This window comes from Meles meles, chromosome 1, assembly GCF_922984935.1.
Source record: "Meles meles chromosome 1, mMelMel3.1 paternal haplotype, whole genome shotgun sequence".
NCBI lineage: Eukaryota > Metazoa > Chordata > Mammalia > Carnivora > Mustelidae > Meles > Meles meles.
Window position 1 is genome coordinate 144,663,717 of NC_060066.1, and position 24,558 is coordinate 144,688,274.

Sequence of the window (24,558 nt, forward strand, 5' to 3'; positions counted from 1 at the left end):
TTATAATTATCTATATAGGAAAATCCCAAAGAATTGACTGCAACAAAAATTAAAACTCCTGGTACTAAAAAAAGTATAGCTAAATCTTGGTCATAATGTTAAAGCACAGAAGTTAATTGCTTGCCCAAATACCAGTAAGGATGATTTGAATTTGAAATTAAAAAAAAAATTATAATAGTAAAAAAAACAATGAAAGGAAGGAAGGAAGATAAACATACATATAAATCTAACAAAATATGTACAAGATCTATATATGGAAAAACTACAAAATTCTGATGAAATAAATGAATGAAGACCTAAACTGAGAGATTCCATGTTCATGGATTAGAAGACTCAATATTGCTAAGATACTAATTATTCTCTATTTGCCCTAAATATTTGATGCATTCCCAATCAAAATCCTAGCAAACTTTTTTATAGATTATAACAAACTGATTGTAAAGAATGAGTGGAAAGGCAAGAAACCTAGAATAACCAACAGAATACTGAATAAGAAGAAACAAAATTGGAGGACTCACAATACCTGATTTCCAGACTTACTATAAAGCTATAGTAATCAGTAAGCATGGTATTCGTGAAAGAATAGACACATAGATCAATAGAACTGCGTAGAAAGCCTAGAAATAGACCCACACAAATGTGGTCAACTGATCTTTGACAAAAGAGTAAAAGTCATTTGTCTTAATTTGTCTTCATGGGTTATGACAAAATACCATAGATTAGGTGGCTGAAACAGCAGACATGTATTTTCTTACAGTTCTGGAATTGTAAATCTGAGACCAGGATGCCACCTTGTTTCGATTCTGGTGAGGGCTCTCTTTCTGGCTTGCAGATGGCTGTCTTCTCACTGTGCTCACATGGCCTTTCATCAGAGCGCTTGTGTGGAAAGAAAGAGTTGCAAGTTCTCTTGTATCTCTTCTCATAAGGGCGCTAATCCCATCCTGAAGGCCCTAACCCCCAATAGTCTCACTTAAACCTAATATCTTTCAAAAACCCCATTTCCAGACACTACCACATTGGGGGTAAGAGCTTCAATATATGAATTTTCGGGAGATGCAATTCAGAGCATAGTACTATTCAATGGAGAAAGGATAATTTTTTCCATAAAGAGTATGGGAACAATTGGGTGTCCACAAAAAACCAAACAAACAAAAAAAAAACCAAAAAGCAAAACAATAACAAAAAAGAACCTAGACATAGACCTTGTATTTTCCCTAGATATTAACTCAAAATATAAAATGTAAAAGTATAAAACTTCTTGAAGAAAATATAGAAAATATACGTGGTGACAAGTTTTAAAATATGACACCACAAGCATGATTCGTGAAAGAAAAATGTGAGAAATACACTTTGTTAAAATTAAACAATTCTGCTTTGTGAGAGAAACTATTAAGAAAATGAAAGATAAGTCACAGATGGGAGAAAATATTTGCAAAACATATCTGATAAAGGACTTGTGTCCAAAATATACAAAAAACTCTTAAAACTCAACAATAAGAAAGCAAACAACCCAGCTAAAAAGTGGGCAAAAGGTCCTCACCAAAGAAGAGTAAAGATGGCAAATAAACATATGAAAATGTGTTCATTATCATTTGTCATTAGGAATTACAAATTAAAATGAGATATCACTACCGTCCTATTGAAATGGCTGACGTCCAAACGACTGACAATACCAGTTGTTGCCAAGGATGCAGAACAACAGAAGCATTTATGTATTGCTAATAAGAGTGTAAAACAGCACAGGTACTTTGGCAGTTTCTTTCAAAGCTAACTATAATTTACCATATAATTCAGAAGTCATGTTCCTACGTATTTACCCAACTGACTTGAAAACTTTTTAAAAAAAAAAAAAATTTTTTTTTTAAGATTATTTATTTATTTGACAGAGAGAGATCACAAGTAGATAGAGAGGCAGGCAGAGAGAGAGAGGGAAGCAGGCCCCTGCTGAGCAGAGTGCCCGATGCGGGACTCGATTCCAGGACCCTGAGATCATGACCTGAGCCGAAGGCAGCGGCTTAACCCACTGAGCCACCCAGGCGCCCCTGACTTGAAAACTTTTATGTCCACACAAAAACCTGCATGTTAGTGTTCATAACATCTTTATTCATACTCATCACAAAGTGAAAGCAACCAACTTGTCCTTATTAGGACCCTTAGATGATGGATTCGTATAAAGGAACATAAGTCCACGTTAAGAAGACATGAGCTATCAAGCCATAAAAAGACTTGGATGAATCTTCAGGATATATTGATTAGTGAAAGAAGCCATTCTGAAAGGGCTACATAATACTACTGTATGATTCCAATTATATGAAATTCTGGAAAAGGTAAAGCCATAACAGAGCCAGGGGTTCAAGGAGAGAGGAGGAGGGTTGAATCCATGAAGCACAGGGGGATTTTGTAGGGCAGTGAAACCATTCTGTATGACACTGTAATTATGGACACATACACTATGCATTTGTCAAAACTCTTAGAACGTTGCAACACAAAAAGTAAACTTTAATATGTGCAGGCTTTTAAAAAATCGTTAAGGAAGTTGGGAGTCCCAGGATGGAAAACCGAACATGATTTAAAAAAATTATTATAAGGTATGAAACAATCTCACTGAGGAGGGTGGGAGAGAGAATTGTAGTGGACAATATTCTTTCCCTTGGAGACATGGGTTAACAATTCTGTTATTTCTGTACTGGAGTTGAGCAATTAAGTAAATGTATGACAGATGGTAGAAGGGTTTCTCGTTGTTGGAATGAGTTTACTGGTAAGCAAGAAAAGCTGGAATGATCCCTGTGGCAGTAGATTAGAGTGGAGATGTCAGTTTGAATTCATGTTTAACTTAATAGATAGAAATACAGATGGTCGCACATAGAAAAATTTATAGATATGTGTGTGCACAGGGGTTAATATATGCAAATATATATTTTTTGCTCCTCAGCAAAAGGGCTAAGAAATAACATCCCAGCAGTAACAAGCATACTTAGTGCCCAAATCTTGGTTTCTTAAGCTGTTCTCCAATAAAAGTAACCAAGACTCCTTGGAGAAAGATTTTTAGCACTAGATCAGGAAATATACAAGACGAATCTGGAGTGTCTCTTAGTGCCAGAAAGTAAGGGATTACTTTTAAAAATGCACACGATGATAGAGTATGTCTAAGGGACATAGAAGGCAGTTGAAAGAGCTCCCAGTGGCTAAAGATGGAACAATTTGAGCAATGAAGTAAATAAAGAACTATGGGATTATAGCCCAACGTATAAAATAAATATCCTTGAGCCCATACTGAAAATAAGTAAATGATTGAATAAATACTTGTGGGAGAAAAGACAAATCTCCCAGGCAGAAGAATTCCAAATAATTTATGTAGATGTTCTGTCCTCATGGAGATAGAGCAAAACTCCCCATACCTTAAGTGTGACTGACCAAACTGACTTTCTTCCAAAATTACAATCTGCAGCTGAGGAGCAAAAAGTTACTTTAACAGGGGAGAGGCCTGACAAACACTGTGTGAGCCAGGTGATCAAGGGCAACACCAACAGTGATGAGTCATGTTAATAATGTGTACTCTTGATACAGTATAGCACTTGACCTCAGCAGTCTTCCTCCCCCAGAACCATAAACCCAGTCTAATGTGAGAAAAACATCAGACAAATCCAAGTTGAGGGACATGCTACAAAATACCCGACCAGCACTCTTTAAAAACATCAAGGTCATCAAAGATAAGGAAAATCTAAAAAGTTGTCACAGCCAAGAGTTGCCGAGAAAGACGTGGTAACTAATTGCAATGCGGTCAGTCTCTCCGGATGGGATCCTGAAACAGTAAAAAGGTATTAGGCTGAAACTAAAATAATCTGAATAAAATATGGATTTTAGTAAATAAAACTCTCTCAGTATCTGTTCCTTAGCAATGTACCAATCTATGGTAACAAATGTACCACACTAACGCAAGATGTTAATTATAGAGGAAACTAGTTGCAGGGATAGATGTGAAATGTCTATTCACTTCACAGTTTTTTTCTGTGAAATTGACCTAAAAATTGACCTAAAAACAAAGGTGGTTTTTTTTTTGTCGTTTTCTTTCCTTTTTTTTTTTTTTTTTTTTTTTTTTAATTTCCCAGACTTTTTTTCTGCTGGTGTCCTGAGGGTCACTACATTGCACAACTCCAGGAAACACCATTCATATAAAATTCAGTGTGAATGGTGTTCCCTGGAATTGTGCTAGGCTGCAATTTTAATGGCTCTTTCCTAAGAAAATGTATCCTGTTTGCCAGGTGTCAATTTATGTCTTCCAAGTAAAATTTTCCATCAGTTGATTATAGATCCTGCCTTACTGGTTCCCTCCAGAGGGGAAGGTTGCGCTGGATCAGTGACCAACCTCTTTCAGACAGAGGTAGGAAAGGCACCGTCCCTCTTGTTTAAACAGGCATCAACCCAACTACATGGAAACAGACAGGGAAGATGTAGCCCAGTTGGGGAGATCTGCTTGGCTTCTCCTATCCTGGCCTATGATGAATACTACTCCACACTTTTACCCACCTCTGACCTTGGTTATGGGGTAGGAAGCATAGGCATGACACATGGCAATGCTGGTGCTTTGACCTCCTGAACCAGGAAGCAACCCAAATGGGTCAGGAAAGCCCAGGGCATGTAGGAATTGTGTTGGAAGTGGCAGCAGAAATATTTCTGAACCAAGAAAGAAGGGCTTTTCCAACATCCAAAGAAATGCTACATTTTCTAGCCTGCTTGAATAAGAACCTGAAAGACAAAAATTTTGTTGACTCCTCAGAAAACTTGGGCATTTAACTAAAATATGTAAATGAGATATTCAATCCCTGTGAAATGTGAGGGCATCCCCTGGTGTATAGTTCTTAAGTTGTGCTCCACCAGCTTTTACAGCATCAAGTTCCCCCATTCTAGATCAAGCTTAATGGTCTTTCACTTTCTGTTTCTGTAAATTATAAAGCCCGGATGTGTCACAGTGTGTAGCGAAAACCATCTAAAAAAGAAATTTTTTTAAAGAACTTCATAAATTTGTCTTAATGAGGTTTATTGGTCCTTTTTTAATGGGCAGAAGAGAAATTAACCTTTCGTGTTTTCCCTTTTTTTGCGCACTGAAGGGAGAACTTGAACTGTTAGGGCAAAAAGGGAAAATACTTTACTTGGGCCAATTTTTTTTTTTTTTTTAACAGAGTAGGGCCAGTTGCTGAGATAAGCCTCTTGCTGAATCAAATGTATGTTTTTGTGTTTGGTCTTGGATCTTATCTGCCTGCAGCAACAGCAAGCTTCATAACAAATGAGGTTCAAAGAGGTGAAGCTGCTCTTTCAGCCTTACACCAGTGTTTTCAAAGAGTTCTGTAGATTTGGTCACTATGCTCATCCTAATCAAATTCTTTGAAAGCTTATCTTCGGACACCATTTCCTACAGTCTTTCCTCAAAGCAGCCATTATTTGCAATCATTAGTAGAATGGCATGTGGTGTGTAAATATACTTCATAGTTGAATATCTAAGACATTGTTTGAGACCATCTTTGGAAGAATCTCAGCTTGGCATGTAATTTTTTTTTTGTTTTCAGTTTTCAAATCAGTGTTTTGCAATTATTTGGTACACATTGCAGATGGTTTCCTGAATTTGTTCTTCAGGTGGTGAGAGTTATGACTTTTATAGTGCAAATAAGTTAAATAGATGCCATTTTTGTATCTAGATGACAGCTTGCTTCATTCTTTTTGTATTGGAGAATTCTGCCAGAAGATGCTGTGGATTACAAGAAGAGTTGTATATATGAAGGTTAATAAAGCAGAACATTTTTAAGGCTGTCAGATCCCTAGAATGAGATGGGATTCACAGGTTAACCTTGGTTTTCTTCAAAAGACCCTATTGATTTAAACTCTCAGAAAATATGATTGTACTCTTCGGTCAGCTAAATTATAAAAGTGACCAGGCACCCTACCCTGAGGTGGAGGGCCTGTCAACATTTGGAGTGTTGGAGGTGGTGATGTTGGGGATCGGACTGGCGTGATGGAGGGATGGGGACTAAAATTCCTAGAATGCAAACAAATTGAGCCCACTTGCCTCTCTGTGAATGGGGCTCTTGACCACAAGCCTGTGGTCTCCCCTCACCTCCCCTCCCACTCACCCAGCAGAGGACTGACCCATCCCTGCCAGAAGGCAGCTGTCCTTGGCTAGAGCCTGTTCTTGGCTGCATGCTGTGCTCCACACAGTCATCCAGCCCAGCCAGCTTGGCTAGAGAGGCCTCAGATTTCATCCCCAAGTGCAGACAGTTCGTACACTAAAATCAGATTTTCTCACCTGGTGATTTGATCATTTCTCAGTTGGTAGATTTCATCCACAAAAATTGTCTTCCAGAAAATGAAATAAAATCCAGTGTTTTCTTGTGTGGTGTTACGTAGGAACACTATCCAGTGAAAGCTCCTGAAAGAACCTTGGTTAAGAACAGCGGTTTAGGGTCACCTGGCTGGTTCTGTCAGTAGAGCACACGACTCTTGATCTCAGGGTTGTTAGTTTGAACCCCACGTTGGTGTAGAATTTACTTAAAGAAAAATTTTAAAGCACCAGTTCATTTGTCGGATCCATCCAGATCGGACCATTCCATTCTAAACTTGAATTTCTTTTGCAGAAATTAGAGACAACCATTTTAAAAATAAATATGTGGGAATGTTTTACTAACTTCATAAGCATTTCCCTGCATATAATCAAGCTAACCAGAGACTATCTGTAGAAGGAAACAAAGTCATGGTCACACAAAGACTGTGATTACATGAGTGACTTTCTTAAAATAAAAAATTCAGAAAAGTTCTATTGTTTCTTCATAACTTGAAGTAAATTTTATACAAATATGTCCTAATGTATGTAAACTCAAAAGTCAAAAGTGTGAACATCAACATCGAGATACCCTGCAATTGCACTACTGGGTATTTACCCCAAAGATACAGATGTAGTGAAAAGAAGAGCCATCTGTACCCCAATGTTTATAGCAGCAATGGCTACGGTCGCCAAACTGTGGAAAGAACCAAGATGCCCTTCAACGGACAAATGGATAAGGAAGATGTGGTCCATATACACGATGGAGTATTATGCCTCCATCATAAAGGACGAATACCCAACTTTTGTAGCAACATGGATGGGACTGTATCTCCAAAGATACAGATGTAGTGAAAAGAAGGGCCATATGTACCCCAATGTTCATAGCAGCAATGGCCACAGTTGCCAAACTGTGGAAAGAAACAAGATGTCCTTCAACGGACAATTGGATAAGGAAGATGGGGTCCATATATACAATGGAGTATTATGCCTCTATCAGAAAAGACGAATACCCAACTTTTGTATCAACATGGACAGGACTGGAAGAGATTATGCTGCGTGAAATAAGTCAAGCAGAGAGATTCAATTATCATATGGTTTCACCTATTTGCAGAGCTAAGTAATAACACAGAGGTACATGGGCAGCTGGAGGGGAGAAGGGAGTTGGGGGAAATTGGAGGGGGAGACAAAACATGAGAGACTGGACTCTGAGAAACAATCTGAACGTTTCGGAGGAGTGGTGGGGTAGGAGGTTGGGTGAGCCGCGTAGTGGGTATTAAGGAGGGCACGTATTGCATGGAGCACTGGGTGTGGTGCATAGACAATGAATTCTGGAACACCGAAAAGAAATTTTAAAAAAATAAAGACTACCTGAGGGTGAGAAAAAATGTTTGAATTTTGCTTTTTGCTTTTAAATTTTTAAAATTTAAATTTAAATTTTTTAAATTTAAGCTTACTTTCATTTGAGATGTATTCTTATATATTATATGAGGAAGGGATCCAATTTCTATTTTTTCCCCATATGGAGACCTAACTCATTGTGACATTATTAGTGAGTGGTTTCTCCTTTACCTACTAACCTATAATGTTCTCTTTGTCATGAGTCATATCCTTATGTACATGTGTGAGTCTTTTTCTGGGTGCACCTTTCCATTTCATTGTTCTATTTGTCTTTCTCTATGCCAGTTTCACTGTATCATCATAAAAAGAAAAGGATAATACAGTTGATCCTTGAACAACTTGGGTTTGAACTGTGTGTGTCCACTTGTACATGGATTATTTACAGTGCGGCACTATATGTGTATTTTATCTTCCTTATGATTTCTTACTACCATTTTCTTTTCTCTAGCTTACTTTATTGTCAGAATACAGTATATAATACATACAACCTATAAAATATGTGTTAATCAACCAATGTTTTATATTATTGGTAAGGCTTCTGGTTAACCGTAAGCTATTAGCAGTAAAGTTTTGGGGGAGTCAAAAGTTTTGTGCAGGTTTTCAACTGTGCAGTGGGTCAGTGCCCCTAACCCCCATGTTATCCAAGGAGCCACTGTAATTATTTTGCACTGTTCATGGCACACATGTGAAGCACTCAACAGTTGTCATCTATTATTATTTTAGTAGGGAGCACATTTTGGGGGTGGAGAGGGGCACATTTTAATATGTTGTTTTAAACAATATCTGACACTCTGTGGACATTTAGTGAACATTCTGTAAAAATAACCACTTCTTCATGCATTTGATTTGAGTTACCTGAGTCCAGAGCCTTCAGAAATACACATGCTCAGTCATTATCTTTGCCTTCTGGAGCCTGTAGGAAAAGGTGAGAGATGAACTCTCTCAGTTCTCCAGAATCCCTTAGGTAAGGCTAAATGAAGGAGGCTTTACTTTAGTAGTTTGTTTCTTTTTCAGAATTGAGTTTTGGAAGACAAAATGGTACGGAGGAACATAGAAGCACATTCAGGGAAGAATTCCAGGGATAGGTATCCAGAACATCCAATTTTCTACACCGTGCTTCTATTCCATGTTTGACTTATTATAAACCACCTCAGAATCTTTATAAATAAACCCATTTATTTGATGAAGGAGAGGGAAGTGCCACATTTTAAGGTTACTGAAAGAAATGTTCTTTGCTCTGTTGGTCTTGGACTCCCACAAAAGACTTAATTCCAGATGTTAAATTGTTTTTTCAGAAGCCTTGTTGAAGGGCCAGAGCATTAGATTTTGGAAGGCATTTCCAAACCCCAGCTGATTATCACAACACACAGGAATCCAAACTTTCAAAGCTCAGCTTTGGCTCTGAAGTGTATCAGCAGCTGCAAAAAATGTGTGCAAGGCACAGGTTCACAGGACTGAGGTCTGATGTCCTTATAAGGTAAAACTATAAGTGAATTTCCTTTACTTCCGGGTTGTCAGAGATTCAGGTCAGTTGTTCAAAAGGCACTAAATTTCCTTGATCCTACAAAAAATAATTGTAGCTCAGTAATGGTAATACTCATTCAGCAATCACATAGGTGATATGTGGGTCCCTTTATGTAATATTACAGATTTTTAAAAAATTCTTTCATTTTATTTTTCTACCAAAGCATTCACAGTGATAACCTTATTTTACATCTTACTCCTGCTGTATATTCCAGAATACATTTGTAAGATCACCTTTCCTCAAATTATTTTATACATGCTAACAATTTGTGTTCTTCTAAAGAGCCTTGTTTCATCATTCCCTAGGGAACCAGTCCAAGAAGGGAGAGAAAGACCTCTCCATTCACCTCATTTCCCTCCATCTGCTGGCAGAGGGACATGCCTGAACACGACAAAGTTGGGAGAGGGAGTTTAGGAGAAAACCAAAGGAGGATGTTTGAGCTTCATCTCATAATTGTGTTCGAACAGCAGACTGATGATCTCTGTGTTCTTTGTATCATTTAACAAATAGCATTAGAGAATCTAACATGGTATAAAAGACTCCACACTCAATAAATTATTGTCATCAGATAAAGCTGAATTATAAAGGCAGTCTGTAATAAATGAGAGTCTATCTTACGCCCTAAAACAAAATGATTTCAATTTTTAAAAAATATATATTCTATTTCCTACCACTGGCCCTATGCCTAGAATTTGGTACATGTAGGAATTAAAAAATCAGTCCAATGCCTCTGTCTCCCAGATTCCACAAGGATAGTCTACATTGGCGTGATAATTTATTTTTATTTTTTTTTTAAAGATTTTATTTATTTACTTGACAGAAAGAGATCACAAGTAGGCAGAGAGGCAGGCAGAGAGAGAGAGAGAGGGAAGCAGGCCCCCTGTTGAGCAGAGAGCCCAATGTGGGACTCGATCCCAGGACCCTGAGATCATGACCTGAGCCGAAGGCAGCGGCTTAACCCACTGAGCCACCCAGGCGCCCCTGGCGTGATAATTTAGAAGGCAGCCCTGATGGTATCAGGGCAGAACATTCCTCCAGGCCTGGGTCGGGTAGAAGTTCCACTTTCATTCCTTCCTAATTCCTTTTCCAGCAATTGATTGGCTTCTGCAGTGCTGAGGGCAGGGGTGTTAGCTGATCTTTCTCTGATTTCTTAAGATTCCTCATTTTCAGAGCAGAAGCCAGCATGATCAGAATACTTCTAAGAAATCCTCAGCAGCCGTCTCCATGGGGAGCCTCAAAATGAGTGAAACACAGTGTTTACTCTCAATGGCACAGCAGTTGTCATCATGGCAGCTATCAAGAACCGCAGATGTCTCTTTCACAGTCTTTATATTTAGGGCCCAATAGAATTAATTGTCTGCTGTCTTGGCATCTGGATCTAGAACAGATGTACACCGAGCAGCCATTTGGCTAAAGGCTGGGATCCAGCAATGGAAGATCAGTGATAGCACAATGTGATAATCAGCCCCACACCAATCCCTCCCCACTGGGGTCCATGTTTACTTTGTCAGGCAAAGGAGCAGGTCCATTATCTTTCTAAGCACCTTTCCAGTGTTGTCAAGTCTTTTCTTTGTCCTCTTTGACCTCAATACTTAGTTTGTTTTTAAAATCTTATTCTCAGCTACTTATTGCAATTGTGCCAGATGGTTAATTCATAATTCTGATGAAGTTTTAGAATATAAGTGAGGTCCAGTGGGGTGAGGTCCGGAGATGATGACCAAGAAAGAATTCTTGGGACATCTTTGATGCAAAATGGTTTATTAAAGCACAGGGACAGGACCCGTGGGCAGAAAAAGCTGCTGTCCCGGGGATCTGAGGAGTGTTCCATTATATACTTGCAACTTGGGAGGGGGTCAGGGATGGTGTAAGTCTCTAAGGAATTTTGGAAGCAAGGTTTCCAGGACCTTGAGGGGCTAGCTGTTGTTGGGAAAAGGTCATTTATTACCGTCTAATAAAACCTTAGTCATGAGACCCTTCAGATATGTATCTGTGGGCCATATGTTTGGGGATGATTGCCAGCATGTATCTTGGAGTATTTAGAGATAAAGGAAGTTTCCAAAGGAAATTTTTGTATGTTAAAGTAGATTTACAGGATCCTGGTTGGGAGTAGGGGTAGGTCAGGCTAGGATTGCCTTTTACCCTTAGCAAAGCCTAAGGTGCAGGTAGTTGAGTCCCTAGAGGAATGTCACTCTGCCTGTTTCAAGGGCTTGTCACTGGGTAAGGCAATTTAATAATTTTTCTTCTGCCTCTGTTTCCCATATCAATTCTTTGTTCTAACTCCTCTACTTTGTGAAAATTTACTATTTTTAAAGCCATGCCAAAAAAAAAAACAAACCCTGAAGCCTACAAGTCTACCTTTCTTTAAGCAATAATTCTATCCTAAAAACACCTGTGTGAAAATTTAATTCAGATAATTTATAACAATTTATTACTCTTTTTAGACTTCTGCCTCTCTGTCAAACTGCTATTGGTTTGTTTCATGGATGATGGCGCTGAATATTTTCCCTTACAATGCCGTGGTTTTCCTGATGTTGTAATAGCTTGTGGGCTAGACCAAGTCTGGCCTGGCACTGGTCCTGGCCAGACAGTCAGAGGACCTAAGGAAAACATAATTGGATAGAGCTGGATCTCAAGACATCATCTCAGCCTCATAAGTGATCTCTACAACAGCCTACCCCCACTTTGATGGTGACTCTACACTATTTTAATATCTCCTTCACTCTTCAGAATGTCTACTCCTGGTTTGGGTCCATATTCCCCAAGGCTGTTATACCCAAAGCAGGGGGCTATTTCTCATTGGTTTGCTTGCTTTGGTGTTCCATCAGAGAAGCAAAGACTTAATTATTTATGAGATAAAGTTCAATAAATTGAGAATCAAAATATTCTTGGGACTAAGCCATGCCTAACACTGCAAAATTATCTTTTAAATGTATTCAACTTATGCATTCTAAACTAAATCATATTTAGTACCCAAACTAAAAATATTCAATATTAATCTCACTTTCCCTTTTCTCAAAAGGAGATAAACATTAATTTAAAGGAATTTTTTTCAGATATATCTTTTCATAATCTCTGCTGAGATTTGTTATGATTAAATAGGCGTTGAACCTGCCTAGTTAACTTTTGGCACAACAATTCAAGTAGGGAATGAAGACTAGTGAAGGAATGAGTTACAACCAATAGCTTGAGTTTTGGTAAAAACTTTAGCATAGGATCCTCAAAATTTGTTTTAACCAGTAAATAACATTTCCTCTAAACAGGGTTGAAAGCTCGTCTGTGTATTCCAGTAGTGCTGTTACAGCAGGAAATGCCCTTGTAGAGGTGGAAGCAAATTGCTCTGGGAACACAGAACTAAATGCCTGCTATGAAGTTAGGGAGCCCTTCACAAAAGATAGTGTTTGAGCTGGGTCTAGAATGATGAGTGGGCATTCCGTACGCAGAAAGGTAAAGGGTAATTTAAGCAGTATGTGAAAAAGCATGGAGGTGTGACAGAGGATTTCACCACACCAGTAGGAAGTTTGACATGACTAGAACTTTAAGTGGCAGGAGAAACACTGAGAGCTTACACTATGGTTGCCAGGCTGAGACGGTCATACTTTGTCCTGTACATATTATGTTCAGTGGAAAATAACAAAGGTGTTTCACTGGGGCAGTGATGTGATCAGATCTTGCTGTTTGGCGGTATCTCCACGTAGATTAGAAGTTCAAAACACTGGATTCAGGGAAAATTCTTAGGGCTCCTGGAGTAGTTGCTGCCAGACATGTTGAGAGTTTTGGACTCACAGTGACTATGGGAATGCGGAATAGGAGATAAAATTGGAAAGTATTTAAAGTTAGGTTATTAGCTCTGTGAGGGCAGGGACCATGCGTATTTTATTGAAGCTTGCCTCATAAAGCTCTCTACGCCTGTTGTGTGATCTAAGTTGACATGGACCCTGTGTTGCAAAAACCCCTTTCCTATCCACTTTACTTCTCATTTTTACTGGTTGGCCCAAATTGTTCAGTGTAATAAGCACATTCATTGCTTCTGCTGCTGTCAGATATACAGAATTATCATCAATGAATTAAGTAAAAAATTAAATATCCTTACTCGTTTGTACTTTTTCATATATTTGTATTCTGTTTGTCCATCTAGCTTATGCTGGAAGAACAGCTCCATTTTTAGTGGAGGTGTATATTTCATCTCATTCAGAAAGGAAGGTACATATTATGAGATACTTTTTAGCAATTTTTAAAATGAAGTATGTGTACAAATATGGAAACATTTCCAAGAAGGTCTTTTTAAAAAAAAAACAATTTAGGGTAGTTGGGTTGTGGACATTGGGGAGGGTATGTGCTATGGTGAGTGCTGTGAAGTGTATAAACCTGGTGAGTCACAGACCTGTACCCCTGGGGCTAATCATACATTATATGTTAATAAAAAATTAAAAATAAAAAAATAATTTTTAGAACAATGTGATAATATATTAAACAGAAAATAATCCACAAATCAAGATTACGTACCTTATTTTATATGTATTATATAATTATACAGATACCCACACAACAGTACGAAAAAAAAATTCTCCAAACTGGTAACAGTGGTTACTTCTGAGGGAGGGACCAGAAGAGAAGGTGGATGGAAGCTTTCAGTTAATCTTTATTGTTTGAGTATTTTAACCATACACCTACTCCCCTGAAGAAAAAGAAAGAAATACAAAGAAGAGAGAGGGATTAAGAGGGGAAGAGGAGAAAAAGAAGGAAGAGGATGAAGTAAGGTAGCCAAAAGCAGAACTCTTTGAAGGCAGAAAATTCCTCGTTCTGTGGTTATGTTTATTAAGAGCAAAAGAAACTAGAAAGTATGTCTTTGTCCAACACTGGGGAAAAAAGAATTTGCTTTCATGAATTATTATTATTATCACTATTGTTATTAATTAGAGAGAGGGTAGAGAGGGTGGAGGGGGTAGAAGAGGGATAGAGAGAATCCTCAAGCAAACTCCACGCCCAGCTAGAGCCCCAGATGGGACTCCATTTCATGACCCTAGGATCATGACCCAAGCCAAAACAGAGAGTTAAACGCTTAACCCACTGAGCTATCCAGGTGCCCCAGGATGAATGATTTTTATTATTGCTGCTGAAGCTGTGATTGGTGAAGTAGTACAATGAATCTAATACTGACTTTTAAACTATAAAAATCCATATTGTAAACCAGGACCTGCCTTTGAATAGCTGTGAACTCAAGCAAACAATTTAAATTCCATGTGCATTGTCTTCCAACTCTAAGGCAAGAGAAATAATACTTACCCCTAAAGAGATGTTGGAGGAGAGAAATAACAGATGTAAGCAAAAGAACTTAAGTCTTTTGAATTTTACAAGATTTTGTAAGATAGGATCCTCTACTATAATCTCTACCTTTATACATATACTGACACACTGGGTATCTGCTGCATACTGTTTACCAATTTTAAATCTGCAAATCACTGTTTAAGGTAATCTTGCATAATCCTTGGGTCAATATTACAAAAAACTAACAATCAGTTCTTTCAGTTTCAGATTTCAAAAAGCCTCCTTTCAGATTTCAATTGAATGGGCAACCATTATTTTTAGTGCTTAAAAACACGGTGGCGTCCCTTTGGAAATCCCTAATTAGTAGTAGCTATTGTCTAAATTAGGTGAAAATGATAATGTAAGAAAGTCTATTGATTGTTTTCAAAGCAAGATACTGTAATTCAAGCATATTTCCAGACGCCAGTGAATTGCTGGAAAGCTGTAAGTTTAGCTTTCCGCTCTGATAGAGTTTTAAAAGAGGTCAGAGTACGTTTTACCATAGTGTCTAGCAATGTGCGTCTGTGCAGACCTTTTGGCAGACATTGCTGTACACTCAAGCTAATTCAATGAATCATCCATTGTTGGCCGGCCCCGCTCTCAGTTGCTAAGAGATCTTTCAAGCATACTGAGGCTTCCTTCATTCTATATGGTCTGAAAAAAGGGCAAAATGTATTAAATTTGTAAATGTCTCATCATTCCTAAATCAGTTATTAAAACTTTGCCCAGGACTTTAACATTTGGGGCAGTGGGTAAGTCAGTGTGCAGCTGGAGAACTTTCTACTGGGGAAAATACAGGAGAAAACTTCCTGTTCATAACTCTTGAGAGTTATGTGTGCAGGGGAGATGGAAATATTTAAAAAGTGGACGCAGACACCAAAAACAAACCCTCAACTCGGAAGGTCTAAACCCTTTTAATGAAAAATAATGTGTGTGTGTTATTATGTTTCAAATGAAGATTTTCTTTCATTTTTAGTAAATATACTTTAATTTTCATCATTTCTCTGAGTCATGCAGACTTTCTTTGTAATTTAACATGTAATTATAAAGCTTTGATATAACATTTTTAATATAGAAATTTTAAAATGTCATAAAAACACAATATAGTGGGGTGCCTGGGTGGCTCAGTCCATTGAGCATCTTCCTTCGGCTTGGGTCATGGCCCCAGGGTCCTGGAATCAAGCCCCACATTAAGCTCCCTGCTCAGTGGGGAGTCTGCTTCTCCCTCTCCCTCACACTGCCCCCCCCCCCCCCGGGCTTGTGTTCTTGGAATATAGTTTTTTTTTAGCTTACTATTTATGAATGTATAGTTTATTATGTTTTATATGTATTCTAACTGATATTTCAAGTTTTAAAATATATAATAGTTGTTTTATTTATGTACTTTTTGGACTTGGTGATAATTTCACATTATTGAGAATCCCACAATTTATCATGGAGGTTAATGATTCATTTGATGAGAGGAAGAGGATGTTTGGACTACAGATTCAAGAAGAGAAAGGAAGAGCATAACAAATCTAAACTTAAAAAAAAGATATTATATTTGAGTTTCTTCCTTAGTTTCCCAGGATAAATTCTATTCCATAAATCTCTCATAAAGATGAAGCTTTGATGTAAGTACGTGGACTTTGAAGTTAGACAGGCCTGAATTGTGATCCTGGCTGCACCATGTTCTAGGTGGTGTGACTTCGAGTAAGTTACCTTCTTTGGGCCCCCATTTCCACACTTGTAAAATAACATCTCCCTGTATACCACGCCACGGGGTTGTGCGACTCAAACAAGGCAATAACATAGCCCTGTCATGTAGTAGGTCCTCAATTCTCAGCTTCTCTAAAACTGTGGGAGCTAATAGCAATACACTTTTCAGTGCTTACAACCACACCTTGTTTGTTTTCAGTTGGCAATATTACTATTTGTTTTATTTCTAATTTCAACAGAGATGTATTCAGAGGAGTGGATAAGATGTATTCGGATAAGTATTCGTCTCATATTGGGGAGCTCGGGATAAGAGCACATAAAGAGTCTTACACCTCTGGGGCACCTGGGTGGCTCAGTGGGTTAAGCCTCTGCCTTCAGCTCAGGTCATGATCTCAGGGTCCTGGAATCGAGCCCCACATCGGGCTCTCTGCTCAGCGGGGAGCCTGCTTCCTCCTCTCTCTCTGCCTGCCTCTCTACTTACTCGTGATCTCTCTCTGCCAAATAAATAAATCTTAAAAAAAAAAAAAAAAAAAAAAAGAGTCTTACACCTCACCTTCTTTCTTGCAAAGAAACAAAACATTTTGTTGATTTGTGGCTTCTTGCCTCCCCGCTCTTTATGAGGTCCTCTTGTTATGGACCCCACCTTCTTTCAAGACTTCCTTTCCAACATGCCATCTCCAGTTTACCGTTCACTGCTGTAAAGCAGGACTTCATTAGGGCACTTTAGTTTTAGGCAAGGACCAAGAATTTCCCAAGCCAAAGGTAGAGCAGGGAATGAACTGCACCTTGGTACCAGCCCTGTTCTGTTGATCCAGAACATTACTTTTTAAGACTTTAAAGCAAGCTTACAGAAAAATAAAGACTGACCCTATTTATATGCGTAAGCTTCCTGACACCTGTGTTTGTTTAGAGGAAATAACTCAATGTCTGTACTAACAATTTGATGATGTACGCCCTTTATAGGATCAAGTACATTATTTTTACAGTAAGTTTTTTAATGTCAGGGAAAAATAGTATCCTTTCCTCAGGTGTTTGAGTGTTTCCCTCTGTAGTCTTAGATACAGTTTTAACCCTATTTCTTTTGGGTAATCTTTGTTATTGCGCTTGATTGTAGACCAAATGGAAATGAACACATTTGGCTTATCATTCAGTTATACTGAAGAGAATTGCTAGCATCTCTGCTCTCAGGATAATATAAAGTGGCAGCTGTACAGAACTGATAGAGAATCTGGTAGCCCCTGCATAAAAAGAGAAATCCTAATGTAGCTTACCAGTAGTATCAGTGAGAACCTATCTGTCCTTGCCAAGAGAAGATAAAACAGAGGTGGATGACAGAGTGTCTGCCTAAGGGCAGATTGTAGAGTTGGTTATTTCCTGGCAAAAATGAAGCAAAACAAAACCCAGAGGAAAGAAGTTCAGGTTTAATGCATAAAGAAAATTACGTTCCCTGAAAATAAAGAAAATCAGCACAAACTAACTTACATGGCAGTGATGGCATTCACTAAGCCCTACATGGAACAACTCTTGTGGCTTTCTGTTAGAGTTTCGCTTTGCAATTATAATTTTCATACAATTCAACTTGAGAGAGAGGGAAGGAGCGTGAGGGAGAATTTCCCTCACTTTCTAAATCATGGCTCAGTAGTGTGTTATAAAACACCAAGAACGGAAAAGCCATTACGTGGAATATAAAGAAATACTTGAGGCTACAGTGTCATTGAACTCTTGGATTCAGTTTCAGCAGACATGCTCTATATTCCCACAAGAGTCTGGAAAATTAACTTCTATTTTTTTCTGTCTGGAGTTGCAGTTAGTGTTATTATTTGCTCCCTGGCTCAATCCGGGTCAGACTGTTCTGCAGTAACACAGGTGGATGTTAAAACAGGGAATCTGTTGAAAAGATTTCGGAGGAACTGCTTCCCTAAAGCAGTTTTGGATGGCAGTTTGATGGCAGTCAGCTATGGTAAGGACAAATGAAGCCTAGCAGTACCTTCTAGAATGTGGTTGAACAAGCTTTGTCGCCTGCAATCCTTAGGCAGAAGTTTCATGTAAAATGGGTCTTTAGGACCAGCTGGCATCCTCTAAGAAGTGGATCCTAGAAATGGAGGTCTTTGAATTTTCTTAATATTTGTGAATTGTAATGTTGTTTTGTCTTTCTCTGATTAGCTTTATTTGTGAATTATAATATGTAATTCTTAAAGGAAAATTACATAAACCTTTGTATGGGCTTGAAAATATACTAGAAATGTACTGTTAAAAGCTAGTTTAGAAAGATTTTTTATCCTATTAATGCTAGCAGAAGGAATATAGTTATGATTTAAGATATAGAAATTGTTCTGTAGTACCTAAAGTGTTTTATTATCAGCAATTACACTGTTAAAATGTAACATGTAAATTTTGCCAAGGGTACCTGTATCCACGTGTAAGCAGTTACACAAGGGAAACTCTATTTTATGTGTTCAGCCCATTGAATTATTTTTCTAGTAAACAACCTGACATAAAATAGACCGAGACATCCATTTATTTTAACAACTATGTTAAATTACAGATTAATGGTCCAAAATAAAATTTGAACTGATTGAATACATAATTCAGCATTAGGGAGAAAATAGATCTTTTTCCAACTGAGGACAGACATAATTTTTTTTTCTTTTGTGAATAACTTATTTTCTGCCTTAATAAGTTTAAGACATGCCTGAACCACAGTCAGCCTTAAGAATCCCTTTGTTCAGAAATGTTCAGTGTTATATTGACTAAGGATCAACTTGGGGGTTGAAAAATGGATCAGTATTTCAATTTCTGACTTTAGGCTATTTTTAAAGTGCTGAGAGTTCCAATTGAAAAATTGCAAATGCTCCAGGACACAGTGCCTGGAAATAAGATTCCTCAATAGTAGGGCTTGGGGATGTTAAGGCAGCCCTTACAGAAATGAGCCTTCAAGTACATTTTAAGTACAGTGTCTCCTGCACGTTTTGAATGGTTCTTTTCAGATTTTTATTGGATATAACTGCTTCATTTTGCTTTGCTTCTTTTCTGTAATTCTGTTTGGTAAACCCAGGAGTTTCCATGTCCAAGGGAAAAATTTCCTCAAACTTGCTATCATTCCTCTCCAGATCAAACCCTAGCAGGCCCTAGGGAGGGTCCCAGCCCCTGCCAACACACACAGATTCCCTTCTTATCACTTGGAACAGACACTCCTCTATGGGCACACATATACCCGCTGTCTTAAGAGAGCAGATATCTGTTGAGGTTAAACTAATATTTTTGGAGCAAAAACAAGAATTCTGATATTTTAAATTGGTTAATTGTGTTTTCTAGAAATGAAACTTTAGGTCAGCTCTATTTACCAGAAAATCCAGAAAGCACTTTTATATCTTGGCATTTGTAACAAATTATAGGTTTCAGAAGAAAATATCAAATTTGAGTCTAAAACAGTGTGGGGAATTCATATATATACACTGTGTTTTTAAAATATTTTGTCAATAAAAAAACCTGGAAATCAGTCTCATTTGTTACTGGATGAAAGACTGGTTGAGGAGAAAAAAATGTTCACTCTTAGACCCTGGCTGGAAAAGAGAGACAGGAGGTGAATTTTTTTTAAAAACTATAATTTCAGAGCACCTTAAAAAAGAACTACATGCAAAACAGTTTATGAAAAATGTTTTCTTTCAAATGAGATAGTGGTAGTGCTTCTTTTAAAAATTTTATATGTAGCAATATCTGATTCTGTGCTTAAATGAGAGGAATTTTAAAATAGCTCAAAAGCTGCTTCTCTTAAAATTCAAAGTAAAATTATATTGCAGCCTCATCGCAGCTTTTTCCCTTAAGGTAAATATGAACCATGCTCTTCTGTATATGCTGTTAAAACTGTCTTTAGTATTTTGGATATATCTTGTTGTTCTTTTCTGCCCCCCTGGAAAGTGAATAAATCCAAATAAATCCAAGTAAAAGAAGTTGTCAAGAATGGAAGATTTCACTTTTAACAAATTTCAAGTTTTCACAGTAGTCCCCCTTCTCTCTTAGAAGCGCTAGGCTCATGGAAAAAGGGAACATTTCTGTCATTTTATTGTTAAACCGTGTCAACACGGTATATTATCGTAGCTACTCTTACTACTCAAAGACAGTTTCTACATAGCATGAGAACTTATTGATGAAAGAGTGTCAAACTAGTGTACTCAGAAGTATTCACTCTTTCAGCCAATTGTTCTAGAACTGTGTAGATAAAGCTTTAGAAATCCCAGATACTTGCTTACCATGTCTTTCAAGAGTGTAATCACATTGTGAGTGTGGATGATATCTCGCCTACATTTTTATATGTTTTCCATTTATGTATCACGATGCTCTAGAAGGGATAGAAGACAGCTTAGGGTATATAAAATACAAGGCAGAGGGGTGCCTGGGTGGCTCAGTGGGTTAAGCCTCTGTCTTGGGCTCAGGTCATGATCTCAGGGTCCCGGGATCAAACCCCACATTGGGCTCTCTGCTCAGTGGGGAGCCTGCTTCCCTTCCTCTCTCTCTGCCTGCCTCTCTGCCTACTTGTGATCTCTGTCTGTCAAATAAATAATAAATAAAATCTTAAAAAAAATACAAGGCAGAACCAATGAAAGTATGGAGAAAGGAATAAAATAAGAATAATTACTGTGAGGAAGAGCCAGGAATGCTGTTAATGATATGCATGATCTAGCCACTGTTACAGATGGGTCACAGATTTCACGCTAAGCTTTCTACTGCCGGTAGTAAGAGGTGGACCTGGTAGGTGTTTCAGACCGTAAGGCCACAAAGATGGAGGCAAACCAGTTACTGAGAAGTGATAGTGTTCTCACCACTAAGCTCAGAATTTCCTCTTGGGCCCCATGAGGCCATAGTGTGATGACATAAACAGCGTTATCTATCACATTTCTATAGTAGGTACAACTCACTGAATTCAGTATTACAGTAGGTGAACTCACCTAATTCAGGTGTACATTTTAGAATTTCTGAAGAGTAGACTGTGTGTTCTTCAGGCAGGCCTCCCTGATTGTTCTTAATAAATTGTGCCAGTGAGCTCATGATTTCGTTATGAAAAAGTAGCAGAGACATAGAAAAACAAAGCCAAGATTTTCCTAAGCAGAAACTTTTGGGTCTACTCACGCACATGGACCAAGAAATAACAACAACAAAAATAATGAGCAAAAGTGGATCTTCACAACTCCACAGTTTTGTTCCTTTTACAGGGCTGACAGATGCAATCTCAAAAAAAGGTGAGGTCCGAGATCTGCACTCCTTATGATATCCCAATAAATACATGAATTAAACATGTATTGAATCTGGGTGATACTGTTTTCTTGTATTGTCTCCAAGATGAACTATTTGAAAACTGCATACCCAGGCAACTAAATGATTTAATTCCTCCAGATTATTACTTATCAGATATACAAACAATGAAAGAACTTTGGTTTTAGGATATTTGAGTTAGAGTACTTTTGTTTTTTGTTTTGTTTCTGAAGTTTTTTTTTTTTTTGGCATTTTTTATTTGTCCTTTTTCACTTTTTTGATTACTATAGGCTGTAAATTTGTCTTATTAGGCCATTCTTAGTTAGAGATCAAATAAACTAAATCAAGAAGCTTGGCTTTATGCTATCTGTAGCAGAAGAACAAGAATCCATTTCACCCAAATACAGTACATCCTCTCTCTCCTAAACAAAAAGTTACACGTGGAGGACGGGATGCAGGGACTCTTAATTTCTTTTCCTCGTGCTTTCTTAAAGGAGTCCATTGCCCTGAAACATTTTGGTCTTCTGATCCATGGCAGTAAACTGCTAATCCTGTTGGTTAGCCACATATTTTAGTAAATTCACAGGTCCTTTTGCTTCAAGTAGGAAGTGGGTTCCACCTTTATCTCTTTGCTCAGCCAAGCATTCCCCTGTGTTTCCTATTTCCTTGTGGAATGTCTTGGGGCATGTGGGTGGGGTAAAGAATGGTGTGATTGGGTTTTAAAATGACATCAGCCCAGCTCATGGATCAAGTTGTGTTCAGTTCTGACTGGAAGGTAGGAGACCTTGCTAGTTCTCCAATTAGCTCTTTACCAGGGGACCCTGGTTAAGCTGATTCCTGATCCCTATTTTTCCTTTGTCTCTTCCTACTTAGCCATAGGATAGAAAAGAGGGGTGTATAGTAATGGTACCGCTAACCACTGGCAAATAAGACAAGGACACTGAGACAGGATTAGGCTTGGCCAGACATAGAACAGTATGTGACAGTATATTCCCTTTTGTCCTTGGACTTCAGGTATAAAATTGGCTAGAGTTTCTTTTTTCTATAATAAGTAATAAATATATTTCTGTGGGTTTTTTTTGTTTTGTTTTGTTTGTTTTTCTTTTTCTTTTCTATTTTTTTCCATTTTATTTATTTTTTCAGCGTAACAGTATTCATTGTTTTTGCACAACACCCAGTGCTCCATGCAAAACGTGCCCTCCCCATTACCCACCACCTGTTCCCCCAACCTCCCACCCCTGACCCTTCAAAACCCTCAGGTTGTTTTTCAGAGTCCATAGTCTCTTATGGTTCGCCTCCCCTTCCAAATTTCTGTGTTTTTTGTTGAAAGTTCAAAGATCTTCTAGAAATGTCAAGTTTGATCACACGTTCTTTTGCCATTTATTGCTGAACTATACTAGCATAACTACAATAGAAATTTTCATTTTAAAAAAAGGGGGTTTAGGGGACACCTGGGTGTCTCAGTTGGTTGAACATTTACCTCCAGCTCAGGTCATGATCTCAAAGTCTTGGGATTGACCCCCATATTAGGCTGCTGCTCAGCAGAGGGACTGCTTCTTCTCCCTCTGCTTCTCCATCTGTTCCCCCTGCTCCAACTTGTGCTCTCTCTCTAAAATAAACAAAAAAATCTTAAAAAAAGAAAGAAAGAAATTTTCAGTATTTTCCTCACTGTGATCCTACTATCTGAAATATCCTCCTTAAATCCTCCCTGCTTTCATTTTCCTTTTGGAGGGCGAATTCCAACTTCAGCTAGAACGTGAGTTCTCTGAGATCAAAGAGATCACATTTTAGTCATCCTTGTGTCATGTCGTTCATTCATTCATCCCTTTCTTATATATATTCATTCAAAAAGAAAAACAAACCTAGCTTGTTAGCATCTCCTACGTGGTAGGTCTTGCGCCAGGTCCCTCAGTGAACTAGCCATTAGCATGAGAGCAGAGATACCCCTCGTGACAAAGGATTTCAATGAAGTACAGCATTGAGCACAGGGCCTCACAGCATCAGCCACTCAGTGCACGTCTGCTCAGTGGATGAATCAATCGGTAATGGGGAAGTGGCATGTCATCTGTGTCCAGAGTTTTTGTGTGGATTATCTGGATTCCCGGGCTAAACTTTAACAGACAGTAGGTAATATTCAGTGAACATTTGTTGTGGGTAGGGCACCATGCTAAGTGCTTTATGTACACCATTTTATTCATCACTACAACCCTGTCAGATAAAAGCAACTTTTAATGTCAGTTTTAGAAATGAGGAAACCAAGGCTCAGACTTGCCCAATCAAACAGCAACTATCGGAACAAGGACTTTTTTTTTTAAGATTTTATTTATTTATTTGACACACAGAGAAAGAGATCACAAGTAGGCAGAGAGGCAGGCAGAGACAGAGGGGGGAGCAGGCTCCCTGCTGAGCAGAGAGCCCGATGCAGGGCTCAATCCTGGGACCCTGAGACCATGACCTGAGCCAAAGGCAGTGGCTTAACCCACTGAGCCATCCAGGTGCCCCCGGAACAAGGATTTGAATGTAGTTGTTCAATTCTGAAGGTTATGAACTTAAGCATTTTTTTGTATAACCTCTCAGGGGTTATCTCTTTCAACTCCTTTCAGTGAATCCTGGGATCTTAACAGAGAAGCTATCTATCAGTTAGGAGACCAAATATTCCACATTGAAAGCAGGTAAAAATAGCTTCATCAGGAGCCCAGTGGAGCCATTGATTGTCCTAGAGTGGTACTTTATCTAAGCAGGACCTTCCTGAACGCCACATCCAGCTAAGTTAAAGAGGAGGAGCCAATGGATTCTTATAGTCAAATTTTCACAAGTTTTAATATAATATGTAATTTTACAGTTTCTTAATGGACCAAATTATTTTGGACAATGCATTTAGAAATGGGGGGGGGCAGAGAGAGGTGAAGTAAGACAAATTAAATATATTGTTCCCTTTCACCATCCTTCCAGTTTCATTTCTTAGGGAAAACAGTAAAGAGGGAGTAAAATTACATAATTACTTTTCACTCAACCTTTCAGATTATTTCTATAGCCTCATAGTTTATGGCATTTACTCTCTATTTATATA

At 38.2% G+C, this 24,558-nt stretch overlaps 1 protein-coding gene across 3 annotated transcripts in view; it reads left to right on the top strand.

Annotated features, from left to right (window-relative positions):
- Positions 1 to 24,558, top strand: part of DDAH1 (dimethylarginine dimethylaminohydrolase 1) — a 134,289-nt gene that overhangs the window by 39,595 nt on the left and 70,136 nt on the right. Inside the window, exon 1 of one of the 3 annotated variants that reach the window (XM_046028318.1) lies at positions 18,179 to 18,198. The exons of the other annotated variants lie outside the window; for them this stretch is intronic. Within the exon in view, the coding sequence (XP_045884274.1) occupies positions 18,196 to 18,198 (3 nt within the window). The 5' untranslated portion in view covers positions 18,179 to 18,195. Of the gene's footprint in view, positions 1 to 18,178; positions 18,199 to 24,558 lie in introns of those variants that run through there. 3 annotated transcript variants of the gene reach the window in all.